Source organism: Trachemys scripta, chromosome 2 (genome assembly GCF_013100865.1).
Source record: "Trachemys scripta elegans isolate TJP31775 chromosome 2, CAS_Tse_1.0, whole genome shotgun sequence".
In the NCBI taxonomy this organism is placed as follows: Eukaryota; Metazoa; Chordata; order Testudines; family Emydidae; genus Trachemys; species Trachemys scripta.
Window position 1 is genome coordinate 92,949,947 of NC_048299.1, and position 18,733 is coordinate 92,968,679.

At 42.7% G+C, this 18,733-nt stretch overlaps 1 protein-coding gene across 2 annotated transcripts in view; it reads right to left on the reverse strand.

Annotated features, from left to right (window-relative positions):
- The window catches only part of EGFR (epidermal growth factor receptor), a 228,368-nt gene that overhangs the window by 43,723 nt on the left and 165,912 nt on the right, over positions 1–18,733 (reverse strand). For both annotated transcript variants that reach the window (XM_034761273.1, XM_034761274.1), the window contains exons 6-14: positions 17,607–17,725; positions 16,113–16,254; positions 14,921–15,037; positions 9,373–9,499; positions 9,178–9,251; positions 7,787–7,877; positions 6,209–6,408; positions 4,390–4,522; positions 2,623–2,722 (exon numbers count right to left, since the gene is read on the reverse strand). In XM_034761273.1, coding sequence (XP_034617164.1) covers positions 2,623–2,722; positions 4,390–4,522; positions 6,209–6,408; positions 7,787–7,877; positions 9,178–9,251; positions 9,373–9,499; positions 14,921–15,037; positions 16,113–16,254; positions 17,607–17,725 — 1,103 coding nt within the window. The remainder of the gene's footprint in view (positions 1–2,622; positions 2,723–4,389; positions 4,523–6,208; positions 6,409–7,786; positions 7,878–9,177; positions 9,252–9,372; positions 9,500–14,920; positions 15,038–16,112; positions 16,255–17,606; positions 17,726–18,733) is intronic.

An 18,733-nucleotide genomic window follows, 5' to 3' on the forward strand; every position in this document is an offset into this window, starting at 1 on the left:
ATCTGAAGTGCTTTTAGCTAAAGTTTATTTGAATTGCTCTGGCTATTACATGAAATAATGTTGTTTTTACTGAGATTGTGGCAGGACCCAAAATGATCTAGGTACTCTCTAAAGAGAGGAACAAGTAGTCCCAGGCAAAATTGCCTTTTCCGAAGGAAAAGCTGGAAGTGTTGTGTTCATGACAATTGGAAGGAATCAGTTGTGTTCATGACAATCAGTATGTCACAGCATATGTTTTTAGTTTTATGATGCCAGTAAGCAATTAATCACAAACATGAAGAGACTATTCTAACTTTAAAAGAGAAACTTCCTTGATGGCCTAGTTCATTGCCACATAGGAGCCCCAGGTATGCTCCAGAAAGTAGTAGGCTAGATCCTTAGCACTGACTGCAGTGGAGCAACACTGATGTATTTATGTATTACACCTCTACCCTGATATAACGCTTTACCTCGTTATATCCAAATTTGTGTTACCGCAAGCGGTTCCTCTGCGCCTGCCCATTACTTGCTGCGGCCCTTCCCGCCATCCCCCCCCACTCCAGCTCACCTCTGCTCCGCTTCCTCCCACGAGCGCACCGCAGCTCCGCTTTTCCCCCCTCCCTCCCAGATTTGCTACGCCAATCAGCTGTTTGGCATGGCAAGCCTGGGAGGGAGGAGAAGCGGAGCTGCGGTGCGCTTGTGAGAGGAGGTACAGGCAGAGCGGAGGTGACCTGAGGCAGGGGAGCCGCAGCAAGTAAGGGGGGGGGGCGCAGAGGAACCGCCCCCCTCCTCCTCCTCCTTCCACGAGCACACCGCTCAGCTCTGCTTCTCCTCCCTCCCAGGCTTGCCGCGTCAAACAACTGATTGGCGCGGCAAGCCTGGGAGGGAGGAGGGAGAAGCAGAACTGCGATGCACTGGTGGGAGGAGGTGGAACGGAAGTGAGCTGGGGCGCGGGGGCCCTGGGAAGAGCCGCAGCAAGTAACGGGGGGTGCAGAGGAACCTCTCCCCGCTCCAGCTCATCTCCGCCCCCTCCCCTGAGCACGCCGCCACCGCTCCACTTCTGCACCCCTCTCTCTACAAGGTTTGCAGGGCCAAACAGCTGATTGGCGTGGCAAGCCTGGAAGGGAGGGAGGGAGAAGCAGAGCGGCGGCAGCGCACTCAGGGAGGAGAAGGAGGCAGAGTGGAGGTGAGCTGGGGCAGGGAGTGGTTCCTCTCCCTACCCCGATAGAACGCGGTCTCACCTATAACATGGTGAGATTTTTTGACTCCTGAGGACCACGTTATATTGAGGTAGAGGTGTATTATTTGTAGTGTCTATCAGCCCCTCTCATGGACTAGGGCACTACTGTACTATCTGCTGTACAAACACACAACAAAATGATGGCCCCTACCCCAAGGAGCTTGCAATCTTAGTAGCTGGGCATCTGGCCCAGGGTTCTAAGCCAGCGTTTCTCAACCTTTTTCTTTCTGAGGCGCCCCCAACACATTACAAAAATTCCACAGCCCACCTGTCCCACAACAACTATTTTTCTGCATATAAAAGCCAGGGCTGGCATTAGGGGATAGCAAGCAGGGCAATTGCCCATGGCCCCATGGCGCAGCTTCTGCCATGGGTTCCAGCAAGTCTAATACCGGCCCTGCTTGGCAGACCCCCTCAAACCTGTTCATGGAACCCCAGGGGGCCGAAGACACCAGGTTGAGAACCGTTGTTCTAAGCCATAATGGAATGAAGCAAGTACCCTGCATTATTGAACAGTGACTTTCTGACTGAAGAAGGGTGGACAGTCATCCTGTGTCAGGATAGTAGCTGCAATGGAGGGTGCAGGAGTTTTTCCAAGAGTGGGGCTGTAAGGTGCTGGGGAGGAAGAAAAGTGACACTCTGGCAGGAAATAGAAAATTCCCCCCATCCCTTTACTAAAAAAGATATTGAGCTAATGGCTACACTGGAATTGAAATAGCCTGCAAAATAAAACTAAGGGACTAAATTCAGCCTTGAGTGTAAAGAAGTACAACTCTCCATTGACTCTTACCCTCAAGGCTGAATTTGTTACAACCGGGGGGGGGGGGGGGGGGGGAAGGGGAAATAAAGATGGGGCTTTGTTTTCCATACGGGCCAAGCTAGAGACTTCATAAAATAACAAAGTATTTTGAAAATCTGAGAAGGATAAAACTGAGAAGGATTTTGCCATTGGATATTGGGAAAGACCAAAGTATTTTAACTTTTATAAAAGGGGCCTTTATATAAACTCAGAAAGTTCAAGTAACTTCGGAAAAGTTGACTATCGTTTTTACAAACACCCAATACTTTGCACTTACATTAAAAGAGATGCATTAATTTTAATTGTGTTGGGGTGTAGAGTTTGGTTTTAAATAGAAACTGCTTTCTTAATATTTTCCAATAAACATCTGCTGTTGATTAAAATCTGATCTTTGGTCTTCAGAGGCAAAAAGTTAGTGAATTATTTCACTATTAGCCATAGTTATTATTTATACAGTGCCTCAGGTAAGTAAAAATTAGCCTCCATAGCGGGAAGTGTCATAATTTATGATGATCTGGTTGTTCAATATCTAAGTATTTTAATATGTTCACCATGTTACAGGGTCTCTACGTGTACAAGTTTGTTACATCAAAACTGCTCTTACAGGTCCTGTGCAGGTTGCATTGTACGCAGTTGAATTTTGCACCAGGCATTCTGGGTGACACTGAAGACATTCAGATTCTCTTTCAAATTCTCTTGGCTCCCTGAAAAATAAAAAAGGAATAGAAGGAATACTTAACAAGGTGTCAACTTCAAATTCACATTTCAGAGCTTCCACTACTTTTTCCAGGTTGACTATATTAGGATGAGTATAATGAGAAGGGAGGGGATTTAGGAAGAACTTCTTGACTAGTCCTAGCACATCAATACAACTTGCTGGGCATAACACAGGAAAAGGTGAGAATAAGGAAAATTTGGCTGAAAGTGCCACACAGGGCAATCCAGATTGTAAACTACAAATTAGTCTTTACATTTTAATGAAGATGAAGAATATTCTCCAGAACATTTTTTCTATCACTGCTGATCAGCAAAAATATGTCTAGTGATTCTGAGCCTCTAAATAAAACTTGGGAAATTAAACAAATTGGCTGATAATTAGATTCTTGCCCTCCCTATAACACACAATGAATCATTAAAATGTGAAAGCTGAGAACAGATGGTTTTGATAGCAATAAAGCTGTTCTACTTCAAGTAATTGTGTTATTAATTAAACCAAATCTACCCATCATTTGATTAAAAAAATGCCCAGATCTGCCCTGTAGGTCATAATATCTGCTGGAGGGAATTCACTTGAAAAGACAACAGCTGCTGAACTGCAAATTGCTAGACAAATATAAACATTATGGACACCAGCATACTGTAAATTAGTGTCATAATATTAATTATTTTCAAAAGTTAAACAAGCTTTAAAGAATTAGTAAAAAGGAAATAGGAAAAATATGTCCATTGGTAGTTCTATGGATGAGTAAACATTTTGTGCTCTGTAAAAATGCAGAGTATTCAAAATCCTTCAGTTTTGGGATCAGCGTTACTGATGTTAGCTGTTTCTTTAAATTAACATATATATTACAGGTTTAACAATTATGAGAATGCTCCTTTTCAAGCCCCAAGGACACTTATAAATGTTGCTAAACATAAGACAAGCTGATGCGATTATTCTGCCTGAAATTACTGGTCCTGGTATGTTGGGCCAGTGTATTTAGGTTCATCATGCCTCCACTGCAGTTTTGCAGTAAAAGTGAGTAAAAATTGTAAGGACAAACTATTCCATTGGACCAGGCTCCCAGTAATTTAGATGGAGCCTAGGAATCTGAGGGTATACTTTGACCTTAAGATGTTTAGGCCACGATCCAGCAAAATCACTGCAGCATGTGCATAAATTTAACCCCACTGAGTTGTCCCATTGAAGTAAATGAGGCTAATCAATGGGTGAAATCCTGGTCCCCAGTGAAGTCAGTATCAAAATCCCATTGGTTACAATAGGGTCAAGATTTCACCTAATACGCTTAAAGACTGAGATTTTCAAGAGGGCCTAAGGGAGGTAGGCTGCTTGATTTTCAATGGTAGTTGGGTGCTTAGTTCCCTTAAGCCCCTTTGAAATTTCAGTCTTCTCCCAGTAGTCTTAGGGGAGTTATCCATGTACATCCCCCAACTGATGCTGGGGAACAGACTGCTAAGTATTCTTAGAAAAGGGTATTTCTTCCCCCCTTTTCTGTATTTAGGTACCACATTCAAACCAACATTTGTGTAAAAGTAACAAAAATTGATACTACTAAAATTCCTGGTTTTTATTTCCCCCTAGTAATGTGAATATTTTTCTTCCTACACTAACCCTTCCCCTCTTCCCCCGCCCCCAAAAAAACCTCCTTACCCTTGCATAACATTGCATTTTTTCACACATTCCCTCTGGCGACTGAAATGACGACAGGAAAAGCAATGGAATGGCCCTGGACCCCAGCAGCCTACTTCAGAGCATAAGGGGTCACAAACATGTTCCGCAGCAGCTGAGAGAGACAGAGACAAAGACAAACAATAGCCAGGGATTTCATAGAGAGTAATTAGAGCACCACAAATGACTCATTTTTGAGAGCCAATTTTTCCAAATTAACCTAGAGTAGATCTGAAGGATCCTGACAGCATTACAGAGCAGGAGGAGAAACACTCATGCTTTTCTCTAGTTTCCAAAGCTTGAAATTAAATGGGACTGTTAGTTTTGCAATATAAAAACACATGCTGCTCTGTGGCTATTTATTAATCAGATACGGATTAATCTGTTGTAGAGAAATCTACTCCTAAAACGGACATAAACATAAAACAAATCAATATGCTGCAGAGAGACATGATAAGGGCCTGATCCAACGTCCATGCAAGTCAATGGGAAGCTCAAATTGGACCCCGACTGAATGAGTCAAACATGTGGAGTTCGAACTTTCACCCTTGTTCTTCTGCTCCAAAACAACAAGCCTCTAACTAGCTGAGCCATAGCAAAGCAGATCTTGCCTAGCTGTCAGTCATTGTTAATCCTTTATCCTCTGTGTAGGCCAGCTTCTAGAGTACAACATCATGCAAACACGCACACACAGTCCCTACAGCGCAAGTGAATGTGTTCAGAGGAGAATTGTATCTTTTTAGATTGCTCCCCATTTGGGATGTATAAATCGAGCCTCTGCCAATGTGTGACTGGGAAGGGTAGTTTGGACCAAAACTGCCAGAACCTAGGTTCTGCATGGCTAATGCCTCAAAATTTTGAGCTCATAAATCTCAGTGAGGCCTTGAGGGTGCTGAGACGGGGCAGCCTGAGGAAGCAATTTAGTCTATATTCTCAAGGGTGAACTCCCTCCCCATCCTCCCCTCTTCCCAGGTTTACATTAGTACAGCATCATCCACAGCCTTTGACAGGCAACAAGTTCAATTCTGGGTCTGACCTTCCTTGCCTCTGCCATGCAAGTGGACAGAAATTGCAACTAACACTCCAGGAGGTCACCATTGAAGCAGACATTCACATTAGCTGCAACACACATGCCTTACTATATTCACAGCATCATACCCATATGCATTCTCAACCACCCTAGGTGAAATCCTGGCCCCATTAGAGTCAGTGGCAAAGCTCTGATTCACTTCAGCGGAGTCAGGATTTCTCCCCTGCTTTGTACAACAAACTCTCTTTCAGTTCCACTATATAACCAAACACAATGAAGACATCCACTTCCTCACAATCACATTCAAATGCACCACCTCAACTCTTACCTCACACTTTCTCCTTGAGAAACACCACATTGTGAACTTTGCCATTACACGCAGGCCACTTATCTCAATCTATCTGAAGGTGGAGTTAAGACTGAGTGTTTGAGGAGGATTGTGAGGGACTGGGAGTTGTACTTGGTTATATGTTGGCAATGATGGGAGCTGGCTATGGAGTAGAGGAGTGCTTGGTTATTATTGTGTTTGGCAGGCAAGACATTTGAATTGAGGTTGAGGGGGATGCGACTATCACTTTAACTGAAGCCTGGAATTTTAGTAATTGTGTTGATAGAAAAGGAGGTTGAACAACATCAACTGCAGCTTAAAGATTTTTGTTTGTGGCAATATACAAGGAGGAAGAAAGGTTTGCTTAAATTACTGGTCACAATCTCTTTTTCTGCCCCACACGATGGCATTCCAAGAGGGACAAAAGGACAGTATTAACTTACTGCATTCGTCTTGATTTCTGTTGGATGTGATTTTTGTTTTCTGAGTTTCTGTCACAAAGAGTTTATTCCAGTTCATTGTCTCAGCGTAGCAGAGGTTCTTGTTTTTCATAATGGCGACATCACCATCACTTATTTCTTTGAGGGAGCGCAATCCCAGAGATTGTATCTTTAGGTTAACAATGGCAAGAGAATACTGACCACTAAAATGGGTGTGGGGCAAAAAGAACAACAGATGGAAACAGATTAAATGTGGTCTTACTGAGTACATTTTCTTTTTGAATTTCGAAGACCCATCTGGGTTATTGTAAACTGAGTGTTTTACAAGGAAAGATATTGCTTGGTCCACCAAACTTAATTTGTGTGATATTACAGATGTTTTTATGCCATATCTATTGTAAAGGTACTATATTCACATCTGATTTTCTGTAGGGACTGAAAGTTAAGTCCTCTGACACAGGACAGACCCATTGCATCATGTATGCACTAATACTATATGGAGATAAAGCTAAAGTCATTATTTTGCACTTGAGTCTGCCATACTACTCGGCATGTTAGTGTAGCACCAAGCACAACATGGCCTTGATTTGTATTAGGACTTTTGGGCACTGCTGTAATTCATTAGTTATATCACAGTCGTGCCTAAAGGCACCAATTGAGATCAGGGCCCCATTGTGCTAGGCACTGTACATACACTGTACATGTACATGTAGACGAATAAGAGAAAATATCTGTACTAAAGAGCTAACAATCTACATAAAAGACGGAAAAGGAGTGGAGGCAATGAAATATTCGGACTGTCTACATGGTGGGGCAATGTGCTCTCTGGGGCTGTGATTTCTAAAGCCCACTAACGTGTTGAGCATTAATTGGTCCATGTAGACCCTTCTGATGCGCACTACTGTTTCAAATAGTACTATGTTAAAGCGTACTAGGGAACCTTTAGTCTGTATCAGCAGGGTCTACCCAGACCAATTAATGTGCAGCTCATCAGTGAGCTTTTGACATCACAGTCTGGTAGAGCGAATTGCCCCAGCGTATAGACAAGCCTATATTATCACCATTTTACAGCTATGGAACTGAAGCCCAGAGACCCAGATTTTTGGAGTATTTAGGCATTGCTCTGCTCTGAGTTACAGGCCTTACTGACTTAGGAGCCTAAATCTAATTTTCAAAAAGTGATTTAGGCTCCTAGGTGTTGTAATGTTGAGCAGAGCAACACCCAAATACCTTTAAAAATCTGAGCCAGAGAGATTTTGTGACTTGCTCAAGATCACAGAGGAAGACTGCCTCAGGACCAATAATTGAAGCCACATCTCCCAAGGTCCATTCCAGCACTCCAATCCCAAATCCATCCTTCCTCTCAGATATAAATAGGGACAATGTCTTGACACAGTCACTTAGACACACAGGGCCAAATTGGTATAAAACTGGTATAAAATGGTGCAGTTCCACTGGACTACACAAATTTACACCAATAGAGAATTTGGCCCAAATTTTGCAAAAATCTTTTATTATTTAGACAAACCTAGCTGTAAACACAGTTTCTCTCACCCTCATTCTGGCACATGGTTTACTTACTGTTGCTTTGTTCTGCCTCGTATAATCTCCAGATTTTCAAAAGCATAGAGATCTGTGTTATTTGCAGGCCAGTCTTGAATCAACAAAAATCCTGAAACAGGAATAAAAAAACAAAAAAACAAAAAACAAAAAACCTCAGCAGCTTGAAAATGGGATTTTTATTGTGAATTCCTGTTGAGCTGGGGAAGGCACTTTTATCTTCTTCGCATCTTTATGAGAGTTGCAAAATGAAGAATTACATTGTAGGGAGTCTGCAGATATTTTTAACGCTGCTTTGTAAACAGTTTACTTTCAGGCCACCAAGAGGGCTTAACATTGTACAAGTCTAGTGTGTTATTGAGCTGTACATCCTGCAGCACTTGAGAGACCACAGGAGTTTCTGCTCTTATCAGGAAATGCTGCAGTAGAGTGTCCCTGGATTTCATTGAAACATGAGGCCATCACTGGAGCTTTCTAGCAGTGGAAGCATTTAGGAAATGGAAAAAAATGAGTGGGGAAAAGCACATCCGAGTTTAACTGCTAAAGACATTGATTTCCCCTGCTTGGACATTCAATGGGGAAAGAATTTGGGGAACAGTATTATATAAAAGTTTTCTAAATTTAGTGACAACTATACTTAAAGTAACTGGACATATTTAAAATGAGAGAGAAAAAGGGGAGACCCTGAGTCCAGTTCAGATTTTACACTGCTTTTATAATGGTGTGACTCCAACAGAAGTATTCCCGGTTTTTGTTGGTGTGAGATTAAAATCAGGCCCAGGCTGGCCATCTGTGCTGCCACTGAGAGCATTTGGTGCATGGATCCAAGGAAAAGGCATTCAGATTCGTGACTCCCATTGGTGTGATGGAAGCAACGGAATAAAATTTCCCAAAGAACCTTTGAAACATTTTCCACCAATAGACATGCAGCCATTATTTCAAGGTGGGTTAGCAGTGAGCGCCATTTCCTGTGCCTCTGCTTCATCATACTTCTTGGGTGTCTGAAAGTGTTCTGGTTTTGCTCTTTAATATGTCTGACAATTCAGCAAAAGGGATGGACTGGTAAAACCATACACCTTAGACCAGATTCTGATCTGAGTTACATGTGGGGTGAACAGACAGCAAATGTGAAAAATCGGGAAGGGGGTGGGAATAATAGGAACCTATATAAGAAAAAGACCCAAAAATCAGGACTGTCCCTATAGAATCGTGACTTTTGGTCACCCTAGTTACATGAGTGTAAATCTAGAGTAACTCCACTGACTGCAGTTGAAAGGTGTTACTCTGGAAACCGGCACTAACTCAGATGATTTAGTTTCTTAACAAAAACTGCTCTTATTCCTTTTCCCCTTTTGTTTATGTTTTCTGGGACTACAAGATCAGACAAAATTTTAAGCCAAACATATCACTACCTGATATTTCTTTTACTGTTCTGAAGATATCCAGTTTCTTTGGGTCCAGTGGTTCTGTTTTGGTGAAGGCATCACTAAAAATCAAACAGATCATGCAATTTGAAAAAGAACACATCAACTTTAATGGCTGCTTCTGGTAAAAGACCAACCATGACCCCTCTTCCCCAACCACACACGAATCAGCTGATGACTTACCCTAGAAATGCTACTGGTAGAATGATGACATCCCCATTGATCTTGGTACAATTTTTGAAAGAGTCAATATTTGTAGCATTTATGGAGAGAATCCCTTTCAGTTCACCTATTCCAATCCCATTGCAGACTGTTAAAATGAAAGCACAAAAGCCGCAGGTTTCTTAGGGATTTTAGGAATTAATGAATTTAAGAAAATAAACATCAATGTGACATTATTCTGGATAGAGTCTATTGTAGCTGTTTTATCTCTAGATCTGTAGCTATAAAATTAATTACAGAAATACCCAAGGTGACACAGCTGGCAAGACATGGTAATAATCTGAGAAAACAGTAGTGCATAGACATTGTGGAACTTAGACTCATGCACAATAAGACCCCTTTACACCGCTCTGGACTTGTATGTTGAATAAATTAAAAAAAAAAAATCAGTATTAAGGCCAAAACCAAAGGGAAGAGAAATTAACAGTTATAAGCACGGGTGAAAAGATTGTTTTCAGGTGAGTTTTTTTTAAAAGGGTCCGAGGGCCAGTGTAGCCTGATCTAGGGTGTGTTACTAATATTAATTTGGATGGTACGGGTTTTAGGCTCGCCAATCTGTTTGATCAGAAGATAAAAGTTCTTGTCCCAAATCAGGCTCCACAGAATTTACAAAGGACCTTCGGGAGTGTGACAGGAAGCTCACACTGAGACAGATCTAGCCGTAAAGACTTTTTATTAAAATCAATGAAATAGTAATTAAATGGTAAAATAATCAGAGTTACAAAGTTACAATTGTATTACTGTTATTCAAGAGATACATATGCTAATATGGTATTGTATGCTACAAAGCTTTGGTTAATATACTCACACCCTTTCTCGATAACCTGATGATGAAAGACACAGGACCTTGCCTCTGGTGGTTCAGGTTTCTCAACTCTTGAGTGAGAGGTGCAGTGGAAGCTAATGCTAAGAGCTGTCAAAGCTAACTTAGAGTTTACTTAACTAACAAACTTAAAATTAAAACCTAATAAACAAAACTAAGAACAAAAAGTTAGGGAAATCAGCCCCAGCCTAGTCCCCTTGGAACTTAAAGTTTGAAAAGAAAATGAGTATGGCCTACTAATAGTTAGTAGTCGTCGTGGATAGATAGCACATGCCAGCGAGGTGGGTCACCTCTTTTATAGGGCACAAGTGCCGGAAATCCTTCCTCCTATGCCCAAATTTCATTCCTCACCCACAGAAATGTTAGGGTTCACTTACCCCCCAGGCTAGTACGTTTGTACGTATTGATGACATGTGCATACACACATAAGTCTGTTAAGTCTGTGGGTACAAAATTGAAAAAAAACCCTGTGCCATTCTTCCATTGTCTACTGGTCTAGATAAAAGGTTTTAGACATATGCGTGGGTGCTTATCTATTTAGGTAACAGGTCTCAATATGTAGGTCAACTTTGCTATCTGGGTAAAAGGTCTTAATGTAGATATGCTAACTTTGCCTTAGCTTAACATACAGGTTTTGGCCTGTACGTTCCTTGCATTACAGCCAAACTTAATTTCAATATAAATCTATAAACCTATTACAATAAATCAAATACTTAAACTTATAAGAAAAGATATATCTATGCAAGTAAGCAGATTAATCCTTTAGACTACACCAGATTCTCATCTCACTTATACTAGTTTCCCAACAGGATATTTCCTTTGATTTTAATGGTGTTTCTCCTCATTTACACTGGTGTGAGAGGAGAATCAGGTCCACAGAGTGAATGAAGGGGAGAGATTCATGGCAGTAGCTGCAGGTGTAAAAGCCTTTTGCACCAAGTGGCAGGATTACGGGAAGAGAAAGAGAAGCTGAGCTGGAAGGAGAGAGACACACAAGATCTATAAGATAGATAGCAGCAAGTGTATTAAGAGGAGCTGGAACTGGATGGGGAACCAATAGGGCTGTGTAAGGATGGGGAGACTGTAGATGTGCTGCTTGGTAGGAGAGGGCAGGCAGCTACATTCTGTACACGATGGGCCCCGACAACTAGAGCTTGGACATAGTCAAGGTGAGAAGAGATGCAAGCATGCATGTGTATCTTCAGCAGAGGGAAAGTCAAGGCTGTGATGTGAATGAGTAATATTGCCTTATAAGCACATAGAAGATCTGGACGTGATCCTAATAAACCTTGCAGAAACCACGAAGCAGTCTAAACTAAGGAGCAATGGTGGTGGTGAACCGACTTTTATGATGATACATATGATGTTGCAGTTGCTGGACATGCTACTTGCAACACTAGGATATGAATAGGGCCCCTAGTTCTACTCAAGTGCAAGAGGTTTAGGCACAGACCCTGCCATACTGGACGAGACCCACAATCCATCTAGTCCAGCATCCTCTCTCTGACAGAGGCAAGTGCCAGATGCTTCAGAAGAAGGTACAAGAACCTTGCAATAAGCAGATGTGGGATAATCTGCCCCCAAGATAGGTCTCATCTTTGTTGTTATTTTTTAAAAATATAAGATGGCTGCTGCTCAATTGTTTGTGCAGCCCAGGATCTAGTGTAAGCCCATAAAGGTGCACGCGCACACACACACACACTTCTCCAAACATACCCATTTTTGTGTTACTCCCAGGGCCGGATTCTGACATTCTGAGGCCCTAAGCTATGTCAAGTGTAAGAGGCCCCATACAATAATTTTTATTATTATTATTATTTTCACAGAAAGGACATTGAATATATAAACATGAAAGCTTTATATTTGCATATATACAAAGGCGAAGTTGTAAAAATAGAATAATAATCTAACTAAACCATGTCTTGCAATATGCCTGTCTGCATTACAAAATAGTTTCAAATTAATATATTTTCGTCTATGATTTCTTAATTAGTAGATAAGAAAACTTTATATCTACAGCAACACAAAAGCAGTTACAGTTACACAGACCAGCTTACTTAATGGAAGCAGCATAACCTGCAGTATGTCTGTTTGCACATCACATTAATTGTAACACTGAAATTTAAAACATTTTCTTTTGTGATTTTTGGAGCGCAAACACATTGATGATGTCCTTAAATGATAAGTTATGGAGTTTGTGACTTTTGATGCACAGACTGCTTAGGGCAGATAGCTTTTCTTGCAGCATTTTCTAGGCAGATATCTCTCTTTGTGTTTGCTTCTCTATCCTCTGTCTCCCCCAGGACCATTAATTAATCTTGAGTGAACACCTCGGACACACTGCTATATGTGTGAAAGAGAAAGAAAGAATTTACCAGAAAAAAGACTGGTAATCTCTAGATCGGCATTGAGAAAGTGAGAAAAGCTACTCTATATTCAAACAAATATAATGAATATTATAGGCTTTAATAGCCTATAAATCATATATGCACATAGTTTGAAAGAACTTGCTCACCAAGTACTCAGAATATTTTGATCTATATGTATATCTTCCTTCACTTCTCTCAAAACCCTCTATTTACCCTCTGATATTTACTATGAAGGTTCCCGAAACTGACGGAGGGAAGCCAACACAAATTTATCCTCCTCAAGATCCACTTGACCCAAGTCCATAAGACGATCACCTGCAAACTCAATCATGTGAAGCATGGATAGCGCATGAAGCAGAAAGTGGTGTGCCCACTAAAATACACAATTGTATGTATGTACAGATCAAAAGGAGAAAGAAAACACTAACACTTAAGAAAATAATGAAAAACAGGAGCGAAGGCACTATACGACTGAGCATGCCAGACCGTAAACAAAAGATGGTGGCCTTCTGGCTATTACCAGCCAAGGGGGATGCTATACATGACGTCTCTCCTAGGATGAGTCCCATACAAGTATGAGCTTGGCAGGATTGCTTCATGACACTGCTGTCTCAGACCTCACATTTTCCCCCATTTTATCGCAGTGAAATTATGTATTTAAATATGAAGGAATGGTCAGAATTTTACCAGTAGCAGCTCGCCAACAAAATGCTGCCTTAGGACAGGGGTTCTCAACTTTTTTTCTCTCTGAGGCACCTCTCGACATGCTATAAAAACTCCAGGGCCCAGTGGGGACAGGAGAACCTCAGGGCAGGGGCCTTGGGCATAGGCAGAGTTTGACTTCTATTTGGGGGGAGCAGGGGTCAGCGGGGCTCGAGCCAGCTCTGCAAGGCGGGGTCCAGGGAGGGAGTGCAACCTCCACCCCGACTCACCTCAGCAGGCCACGTAGCCTGTCTGGGTTGGGAGTGGGGGATGCAACCAAAGTTATAACTCAAAGTTAGGGCTTAGCTCAAAAAGTTTGAAAACAGTTTAGGGTGCAGGAAGAGGGCTGTGTGCAGGCAGGGGGTAGCTCAGGGTGCAGGAAGAGGGGTAGCTCAGGGTATAGGGAGAGGGGTATAAGGGCTGTGTGCTGGGGTTCCTGTTCTCTAAGGGGTCTGTCAGCCACGAAGCCGAGTCTCCCCACCCGGGGGGCTCTTACGGCTGCCTCTGCAGGAGCAAAGGGGTCTGGGAACTGAGGAGCAGCTTCAACCTGGGGCACGAGCAGGAGAGGAGGGAACGCTGCAGCTGCCTGCTCCATGGCACCAGCCAGAGCAGCAGCAGCCCCGCACGCCTGGCTCTGGCTTCCTGCCTCCGACCTGGCCAGGGGATGGGGAGAGGAGATTGTGGAGGGGAGGTGTGGAACTGCCCCAGGACTGCTGTGCTCTCATGCTGCAGTTTGAGGGTGCGGGAGGAGGGGGGGGGGCAATGCTCTCCATGTCCCCAACTCTGCCCATGGGCTCAGGGATTCAGCCCCGCGCCTCCTGGCTTCAGCCCCGTGGGGGGTGCCGGGGATTGGGGCTTCAGCCCCACACCTCCCAGCTTCAACCCCATGGGGGGCAGTGGAGATCAGAGCTTCAGACGCAAGGCCCTGCAGCACCCTTGAAAGGGCTCACGGACCTCCAGGGGGCAACAGACCCCCGGTTGAGAACCGCTGCCTTAGGAGACTGATCGACTTACTCGTAGAAATACTAATTTTATAAGTGCAGTTGTTGTTTTTTCCCTCAACCCTGGCCTCCCACCTGTCAATAATGAACAATTACTAAAGGGTAAGGGTAGGGTAAGAGTATTTGTGAAGCCAGATGTGTCACATTTGAATGAAAATGTCTATATTTAGAGAGAATCTCCTTTATTTATCAACCGATTTTGATAAATTTTGAAATGGAGTCAGGTTTTTTTTTCTTTTTTAGAGCCCCTCATATTGCGAGGCCCTAAGATGTCGCTTAGTTAGCTTATGCCTTAATCTGGCCCTGGTACTCCCATGGTTGAAAGGTTGGCGAGAGCAGGGCATGGAGAAGGTGGAAAGACAAGCTTGGCAAAACTGTGCAGGAGGCAGCATTTACTTTCTGCACACGCTGAGTGAGCCAGCTTGAGTACATGCTCTGGAGCATTAATTTCCCTGCTAAACTACTTGCTTAGGCCTCCATATTATTATTCAATATTTATATTGCAGTAGCACCCTGAGGCTCCAATTAGGATTAAGGTCCCATTTGGTTGGCTGCTTTGTCAAGTAAATTCTCCTCACGCTAAAAATATTAATATCTTGGCGCACTTTCCGTACCTTTGCTACACAGCCCATCACATTTTTTACATTTCCGAACACCGTTTTCTTCCACTTCATAGGAATCGACATTACACGAGCGAACACAGGAGCCATGGTCTGTCACCACATAGTTATCTGCAAAGACAGGAAGGGAAATGCAATGTGGGCAATGAAACAAAGGAGAGATGCTTTGGGATTTGTATTTATGCTGTAAACAGGCATTTAATTGATACAAAATGCCTTTTAACTTTTGAATAGAGAGGGGGTGAATTAAAACACACAATATTAGTGTACTTAGAGCTTGCTACGTTCAATGCACTAACTAACCAAATTATAGACATTAACAAATTAATCCTCACAATATCCTGGAGAGCTGGGGTGGATAACTATTATTATCATCATATTAATTGAGACAGAAAATTGGCCTTTCTTAAAGCCAAATAGCAAATCAGTATCGTAAGCAGGAGTAGAGCTCAACACCTCCTGATTCCCAAAACCATCCTCAGTCTTTATAAGACAACACCATCTTTATAATAGGCTATGGTGACCTTCAGATACAGGTCCTAATTCTGTGACTCGGGTCCTTCTCTACCTTTAAATAAATTTTCTTAAAAGACCATGGACAGGGAATAGAGAGAAAAAAACAAAACACAACAGACATACACACAGCAATGAATACAGGAGCTAAGAAGAACCCATATGCTTTGTGATGTGATACCATAGGTGTTAAAAACAGCAGATTTCTGTAAGCCCCCACTAAGAACCAGCCCCGCTTTATTTATGGGCTTGCCCCTGTGCCATTGGAGTCACTGGGAGTTTTGCCACTGACTTCAATGGGAGCGTGATCAGGTCTTATAAGAGATTAGATGGATTTTATAAAGTGTTTCTTTTTGGCATTCACCAATAAAGACTAAGCTAAAATCTTCAAAATTAAAACAAAAACCACCCTGAAAAAACAATAAAAACAATGGATACAAAAATGTTAAGCCGTTTGTATTTTATCAGCTACATCTCATTTCTGATTTTCTGCTACTGGTTTCCATAGCAAAAGCAGCTGAGGAGAGTGAGGAAATTCCTTGGCCTAGAGGGGGGCACTAAGTTGAGGGGACCTGAATTGGGTCGGAGAGAACTAATAGCAACCTCTACCCGCCACCTCCTTGACCCTCTATTTTCCCTGGTCTGACCAGATTGCAGGCTTAAGTGAGCTTACGTGGACATTCTTTCACGCAAGTGGCTCCAAAGCTGTATTTTCCATCTGGGTTGACATCCATCTGATAGGTGGTCGGGTTGTACAGCTCTAACGGTGGACAAGTATCCTTGCACGTTGCTTCATCGCGAAACTTGCGGCATGCCTGCCATTAAACAATGTGACAGTGGTGCAAAGTAAACTACAGTCTATTTTTACAGCAAAAAGGAAGATACAATAAATGTATAATTCCTGTTTTATAAGGCTGCTACTGCCAGATCTAGCAGGTTCTTAGCACTAACTGAGGCATGGAGAACTTTCCAGGATTGGGCTCTTGTGCTATTGAGGTGAAAGAATCCAAGGGTGAAGGGCAATCTTGTCTTCTTAATCTTCATGGACTCATGCAAATAACTTCTACATTACAAAGTCCTTACGAACCCAGGCTCCAACACTGGACCAGACTCCTGAGAGGTGGACCCTTCTACTTGTACGGAGTGCCCGTGGGTTCCACCTAGAAACAGGGCTCTGCCTGCATGTATTGGATAGCAAGAACAGAGCTAAGAAATCAGAAACCAGATCAAGATAAATGGGTGTTTTCTTTACTGGCAACTTTTTAATAACATTAATGAAATAAAGTCCCTGCAGTCAATTACTGACCTGGACAGTTAAATATTAAAGTAATGCCATTAGGCTTGGCTACAGGCGACGAGCAATTTAATGGGCATTTATGAAGTGCAAGTCATTTCTACAAAGCTAATTCTACATTCAAGTTGACAATCTTTCTTCCTCCCTTGGTTCTTCCCTAGGTTTTCTGAGAAGAGAGAATTAACATTCCCTTCCATGAATCAATAAGAACATAATTAATGTGATTTGTTTACATCTTTAATGGCCACACAAATATATCCAAACAAACAAAGGTAAACTGGACCGTTTCCACAGAAGTTGCTTGAATTCCACTTAATTTAGTGTTAAGCCCAAACTAAATAGAATCACTTGTTTTAAAAGGGGGACAGGTTCACAAAACAGAACATCAATGGAAACACTGCAACAGTTTAAAAAAAAAAAAGCCAACAACTAATGTAAACAGGTTTTTCTGGATTCCATCCCTGTGAGTGCTGTGAACCCTAGCAGAGTTGTTCTAGTAAATGAAAGACAGAAAAAGGAAATTGCATAATCTATCCTCATGGTCTAAACTAAATGAAATGCAAAAAGGGTATTAAAAATTATGAAAAATAAGTTTCTTTTTAAAAATTCTTTGTTTTAAAATTCTAAACTGTTGTTGCCAAGTGTAAGAAATACCTGGACCAGATCACCAGCTGGTGTAGACTGGCATAGCTACACTGAAGTGGAGCTATACTGATTTACACCGGTGGAGAATCTGTCCCGTACATATTTTAATAAGATATTTTGTGATCAGTATCACTTTCAAGGGTCCTAAGATTAAAAAAAAGTTACAGTGCATTCAGCCCAAAGCTTGGCTGCTGCTGTTGAACTTTAAACATGTTGCTGTAGTATTACCAGGCAGTCACTCTCGCGAGGCCCTGTACACCCAGCGGCACACTGGTTATGACAACAGTCATTGGGCACCCTTCCTCTGCATCGGCCTGAACATTGCTGGGCACAGATGACTTTTGTTACTAAAAGACAGAAAAAAAAACGAATTAAAATGCATATTTGCTAAACCAAGATTGACAAGTAAGGAGAAAACTCCAGATAAAGAACACATGGGTAGAGCCTCTCACGAGACACCAGTTTCCACTCTCATCACCAAGCGAAATTTGTGGAATGGAGAGGCCAGAAGGGAGTTTCTGAGCTTTTCCTCACCAATGTATTAGAGCCAAATTCAACTCTCAATTACCCTGCAGTAAGGCATCAATTCTGCAAGGCACTGAACACTCTAGCCCTGATCCAGAAAAGCACAGTTAAGCAAAGTTAAGAATAGGCATACATGCTTTGTGGGAAAGGGGCCAGTGCTCAGCATCTTGCTAAATCAGGAATAACTTCACTGGCATCAGTGGAATCACTCCCAATTTACAATGGTATAAGACAGCAGAATTTAACCTTTGTATCTAATAGTTTTACTGAGATAATAAAATATCGGTTGGTGCTACCTTTGAGATATCAACTTGGTGGGAAGACCAGCTTTATATTAACAGTACATACTCTTGGTGTCATTAATGTTCCTGTTAAGTTGGGGTGGGCAATAATTTTCACAGGGGGGCCACTTCACAAATGTTGGTAAGTCGTCACAGGCTGCACATTTCTACTATATTAATGGAGGTGTGCGGGGTCGGGAGGGAGTTTGGGTGCAGGAAGAAGCTCCGGGCTGGTGCAGAGTGTTGGGGTGCAGAGTCTGGGAGGGAGTTTGGATGCAGGAGGGGGTTCTGACTGGGGGAGGCGCTTACCACAGGCGGCTCCCGGCCGGTGACATAGCAGGGCTCAGGCAGGCTGCCTGCCTGCATACTGTGGTCCCATGCTGCTACCAGAAGCGGCTGCGGCCGGCTGCTGCTGGCATGTCTCTGTGTGCCCCTTGGGGGGAGGGGGACAGTGGGTCTCTGTGCACTGCCCGCGCCCACAAGCACTGCCCCCGCAGCTCCCATTGGCCGGTATCCGGCCACTGGGAGCTGTGAGGGTGGCTCTGGGGG